This window comes from Propithecus coquereli, unplaced genomic scaffold, assembly GCF_000956105.1.
Source record: "Propithecus coquereli isolate 6110/MARCELLA unplaced genomic scaffold, Pcoq_1.0 Scaffold222, whole genome shotgun sequence".
NCBI lineage: Eukaryota > Metazoa > Chordata > Mammalia > Primates > Indriidae > Propithecus > Propithecus coquereli.
The window spans coordinates 3,134,787-3,140,786 of NW_012147412.1; the positions used below are offsets into that span (position 1 = coordinate 3,134,787).

The following is a 6,000-nucleotide window of genomic DNA, read 5'->3' on the forward strand; positions in this document are numbered from 1 at the left end:
GGGGCCAACAGAAAGCTACACCAACAAACTCTTAGTTTTGTTTTTGGTTTTCATTTGGTTTCCTGGTAAGAGTGCCTCAGGAGAAGAAAAAAGAGAATGGAAGGAAAGAAAGATGGGAGAGGGAGGAAGGGAGGGAGGGAAGGAAGAAGGGAGGAATACTTTGTCCCAGGCAAGCTACTGGGAAACGGAGTTTTCCTTTCCAAATCTCCTTCAAAGTCATGAGGGTGTCTCTGTGACCCTGGGGCCAGACCAACCTTGAATCTGAAAATCAATGGAGATTTCTGCATAGTGGGAGGAATCCCAGACGGAGTGGAACGAGGCCATCAGTGGGTGCTGCGGGTTCCTCCCCTTTTGGCTATTTTCCTCACAGCTGCGGCCTGATTTTTTGATTGGCCATTGTGTTTATCTTATTTGTGCAGTTCTTCCCCATCCTTAGTAGACATGAGAATTTGCATCATTTTTTTTTTCATATTCTGCAACAAATGAACCCTAAACATAATTGGGAAGGTTGGGACCAGGATCAGAAGGCGTATTTGTGTTCACACATGATAGAACTTCAACAACTCACGTGTTCCATCGATTCTAACCAACAAGGTGCCATTTAAATCACTAATTGCTATAATTTGTTGCTACAGTCCAATGGCTGGGTTACTGGCATTTTAGTTTAAAGGGATACTCCTCCTTTATCTGCTCAGGATCTCAGGCCATCTCTCACGTGAACCCTCTGCCAACATCTGAGTTGCTCTGAGGGTGGCAGATGTTCAGGATCGATCTGGGGTTTAGGGTCCACCCCACACACTCCCACTTGCCCTTGGCATTGGCCCCACTGGATGGACCATGGAGCTGGGTGCTCTATGGCAACAGGCTTTCTTCAGCAGAGTGGAGTGTTCTCCTGCGCCCATGTTCAGTCTGTTCTGTGGGCAGAGTTCTGGGAACAAACTCAACCCAAATCAGTGCCAGCCTACCAGTGGGTGAAAGGGTAGCAGGCTTTGCCCGTGACTCATGACCCTAAGGAAAATATGACCTTACTCCTCCTGCAAACTGCCTAGGGAATTGCACACCTCTATTTCAGATAAATAGCTAGCTTCTAGAAATTTTCAAAAAAATAAAAAGAAAACTTTAAAGCACACTACTGCCAGAAAGTTCTTCCTGGTAGCTAACTTGAGCCCTTTGTGCTGTAGCCAACATTTGTTTTATTTTGGCTAACCCTTACCAAAGAAGGTGCATCAGATACAATAACCTTCCACAAACTTGAAGACCTTTCTGACTAGGTGTTCTCCAAAATGAAGAATTTGAATTTCCTTAATCTTGCATCATAGTCATATCACCCAAACCTTTAATTATCTTTTTCAATTTATTTCTTTGAACCCTTTCCAAAACTTGTCTTTTGAGTTACGGAGACCATAACTTAATTAGATCTTTCATTTCCAGAAGATACTCCTAGTGCTTTGGAAGAAATAAATTAAATTTCGGTCGGATATATTTCACTGGAGGAAGGGTGTAGAAAAAAGAAATTGGATCCTTTGTATAAATAGCACATTGTCTGGTACCATAAATGAGTTTTCCTTTTGCCAATTGTTTTTGAAACAATGGGTCCTTTTTTAGTGAATTTACTCCCTCAGAGATTCTAACCTCTGAAAGATCATGATTTGCATTCTTTTGTGGGTACATGACTTCTGTATGGAAAAAAGTGAGATGTGTGGACTCTGATTGTCTGGTGAGCTGCGAGGAAATAGACAAGCCAGCAGTTAGGTACGTTGTTAAGGTGTGGGGATGGGCACGCGTGGGGCTCTGCGCTTCTAGCCTTTTTTGCACCGACTTCTGTTCGGGGGGCATCAGAAGAGTCTGTCTTGCTTCTCCATAACTTCATCTTACTGTAAGATGTCTCTTACAATGCTGTTCTCATTAGCTGTGCAGATTGCTTCATCGTGATCATTTGGTATCCGTGCTCATGTTTTCATGGGGGAAAAGAAAGGTCTTTAACTTACCTTTGTGCTGGAGCAGAGCGATAGAGCCTGGCCTTAGAGTCCGACCTGGAGTCTGGCCTTCGCTCAGCCATCACCTTAGCCAGGCAACTTTGTGCACGTTTTTTCGCTTCTTTCCACCTGGGTTTTATCTTGTGTGGAATGAAGAAGTTGGACTCACAGATGATCTCTGAGGTCCCTTCCAAGCTGACCCAGCAAGTCCCACAGCATCAGCTGTTCTAATTACTCCATAGAGGTGCAGGACAAGGAAGGAGGAGGTGGGTTCAGCAGCCAATCGGGAAAAGGTTGTCAGTTTAACTAGGATTCCCTCTCATCTCTTCTGCCTCCCAAGGACTCTGAATCAGTAGAGCATAAAGGGACAAGAATGATCACCTATTGATCACCTACCATGTGTTAACCACAGTCCAATGCTTTTTATGTACACTAGCTTATTTAATCTGCACACCTCTCTATAGAGTAGATGTGCTATTTGTCTTCTACCTCCACAACCCCCACACACCTCCCACCCACCCCCAGCCCGATGTGTCTACATTCCTCAGGTCTCCCTTGAAATGTCACATCCACAGTGCAGCCTTCCCTGACCCTGACACCAGTTCGGCCTCCCTGCCTATGTTCTTGTGGTCCCCTGTGCTTTCCCTCCATTGCACATTTACATCAATGTAATTAAATAATTATCTGTATAATTAATATTTTCATGCTCACTTGACCGAAAACTCCTTCAGGGCAGGGACCCTATACGTCTTTTTCATTACTGTATTCCTAGAGCCTAGCACAGTGCTGACAAAGTAGTTGAGAGCCAGTAGATATTTCCTGAATAAATGTAAGCTTGGATGCATGAATGAATGAAAGGGTGGGTGACTAGCAAAGCTAGATACCAACCCAGAACTATCTGGCTCTTGGAGTCCTGACTGTAGAATTTCAGAAGAGCTCTCCCTGTAAGCTTGTACAAGGGGGCTGCGGCTATAAGCATCCTGTGGCTATCGACTCATTATTAGTAGGGCTTTGAGTTGTTTGTCCAGAAGTGGGAATGACAGCTGCACTGCTCTGGCCATGTGCTGCTTGTCCCCAAAGGTATCTACAAAATAGCTGGAGATGATGGATCTAGACTGGGGCTGTTGGTGATGGTGGTTGGAAGCGGGTAGAGGGAGGCAATGAATTCAACCAAACCAATTGTCCTTGTGGGCATTCAGCTCCGTGTCTTAATAACCACCAGCACCGCTTCTAACCCATTCTGCCAAGGGGCTGCAACAAGAATCTGCTCTGTCAGGGATCTGGGTCAGAAAGAATGAGTGGGTGAAGAGGAAGGAGGAAAAACCAAGACATGGCAACCTTTTAGAGAAGCAAAAATAAAACGCTAATGTGGAAACTGCTGAAAATAGACTTGCTTGGGCTGTCAGGCTGCATGCAAATCCAATGCTAATTACATGGAAATTAATTACAAGTCCTAACTTCCATATGCCTTGATATGACCCGTGGGGAAAAACCTGCTGCAGGTGTCTCCCCCATACCGCAAAGCGTGAGTGGAACACGGGCTTTGATGTTGCCTCCTTCACACTCAACGCTGCCACTGCAGTGAGAAAAACTGAGAGGAGGCTAAAAATACTAACAATAGAAATTTGATTTCTTCTTCCAGACAAAAAGCCTTGGCATCCACAGGAGGAAGAAGTGTTCAGGCAGCATGTGACTGGTTGGTATGAAATAAATAAATTGAGAAAATAGCATATAATTAACTCTGAGTGTATGTGGATGAGTGGGGCTGTGCAGTCTTCCTCTAATGGACCCTTCCAGGGGGGACATGAGCCAAAAGATGGTGTGACAAGGCCCTTTATCAAGTCAATGGCCTCCCCTGCCCTGGCCCCAGGGTGTGCTTCTCCTTGGCACTGGTTAGAAAAATTCGAAGTATTTCCAAAATAAGGCCCTTCTCACAATATCTGCCCCCTCCAGTCATTTTAAGGTTCACTTTGGGGGCGTGGATGCTGGGCAAATCCAATTAGAAAAATATCCTACTTACCTTTCAGGATCCCACTGCCCAGGGTAGATCCCACAAGGCAACTCTCCTATGTTTAAGCCTAGACGGAACCGAAGGGCAGGCTGGGTTGCAACCGTACTACTGGGTTGGGAAAGGCTTTGGAGTTTATCCGAGAGTGCTTCCTGGAGAGCAGCTTCAGGATTTTTTTTTTAAGGAGTTGTGGGATGATGAGGCTATATGACAAGCAGAAGAGCAGAAGTTGATGCATCTGAGAGTTAGTGATGCAGTGTGAGCTTCAAGGAGTAGGTTTTTAAAGCATGAATGAAAACCCTTCCCTGTGCAGTGCCCAGGTGCGAAGTTGATGGAGGGCGGATCCGTCTCTTTCAGTTCTTCCTGCCCTCCCATCATTCTCCAGCGAGCCCTCCTTGGCTCCCTCCTCTCTTACAGGTTATTCTCCCACGTCGGTGACCCCTTCCTGGATGACCCCCTGCCCCGGGAGTACGTCCTCTACCTCCGCCCCACCGGCCCCTTAGCACAGAAGCTCTCCGACTTTTGGCAGCAGTCGAAGCAGATCTGCGGGAAGAACAAGGCACACAACATCTTCCCCCACATCACCCTCTGCCAGTTCTTTATGGTGAGCTGCACCCCCCGCCCCGCCCAGGGAGCCTGGCTCCAGTGTCCCACCAGCCGCTTGTAAAAGCGGAGCCACTCAGGAAGATGGCAGAAACAGCTGTGGGTGCCTAGAGCCAGGTGGACCTGGGATCAGTGTGGTCCATGGCCAGGATCTTGCCCCAACGCCTCCTCCTTCACATCTGCTGAGGCCCAGGAGTGCCCCAGGTCTGACGTAGCATCAGGATGATCGAGTGCTCCCGTGGGCCCCTCTGTGAGTGGCACGCTGGTCTGGCAGCGGGAAGAGGTTCACTGATCTAGCTTCCCCCTTGTCCATTGGCATCCCTTCTGCAACCAGGAGAGAGCAGAGACTAAGAGACAGTGGGGAACAGAAGTGTAGTCTATAGACAGGGAAAGCTATTTTAGCCTTGCGACACAATCCATACTTTTCTTTTCTTCACTAGCTCTTTCTAGAGAAAGCAGAGATACATTTTACCTGCCATAGTTAGCTAGTCTATAATGCTGGCTGCCAGAAAGCTTAACGACCAAATTAAATGCCCCTCACTATACTAAATGTAAATACATTTCATCTACTTTAGCTCTCCGTGGTGATGGAGAAGAGTTGATTTATCCACATATATTCAAGACAAAGCAGAACAGTAACATTTTAAGACAACTTTTTAAAAAATATTTTGCTTTAGTTTCTCCAGATGTATATTACCCACCCCCCCTTAGATAAAAATATGTTCCTAACACCTTCTCTTTTACCATTCACTCTGAAAATTAAAGTGATTATCATTTCCTCTTAGTCATCCCAGGCGCCTTCTCTAAAGCCTTCAGGGTTTTAGAGACACTCATTCTTTCTTCCAATGCTCTCAGGAAGGTAGGAGGATGATGTCACAGCTCTCCGAGACTCATTCTTCCCAACTATCCTGAGGGTGGAAGTACAGTCAACTTTTGATCATCTAAGAGGAACAGAAACAGTACAGATGATGCGAAACAGTAGAAAACACCCAGTTCATCCTGGGATGCTGTGCTCTTTCTTTCTTGTAACATTCTTCCTTTTTTTTTTTTTCTTCTCATGAGCAAGGAGAACTTCTTTTTTCAATTGAGAAATAAGCAGTATATATTTATAGTGTACAACATGATAGTTTGCTATACGTATACGTTGTGGAGTGGCTAAATTAAGCTAATTAATTGTATATGCATTGGCTCACGTATTTATTTGTGGTGAGAATACTTAAAGCCTACTCTCTTAGTAATTTTCAAGCATACAGTGCGTGGTTATTAACTATAGTCACCATGTTGTACAACAGCACTCCTGAACTTATTTATCCCTCCTAACTGCAATTTCGTGTCCTTTGATCGACATCTCCCCAATCCCACCAACCCTGCTTTCTGCTCGGCCAGTCTTACTTCATTTTGTCTGTGTTCGCA

The 6,000-nt window shown here is 45.5% G+C and overlaps 1 protein-coding gene across 1 annotated transcript in view; it reads left to right on the top strand.

Annotated features, from left to right (window-relative positions):
* The window catches only part of UBASH3B (ubiquitin associated and SH3 domain containing B), a 138,624-nt gene that overhangs the window by 99,386 nt on the left and 33,238 nt on the right, over nt 1–6,000 (top strand). Inside the window, exons 2-3 of the mRNA XM_012644918.1 lie at nt 3,619–3,672; nt 4,402–4,588. Coding sequence (XP_012500372.1) covers nt 3,619–3,672; nt 4,402–4,588 — 241 coding nt within the window. The remainder of the gene's footprint in view (nt 1–3,618; nt 3,673–4,401; nt 4,589–6,000) is intronic.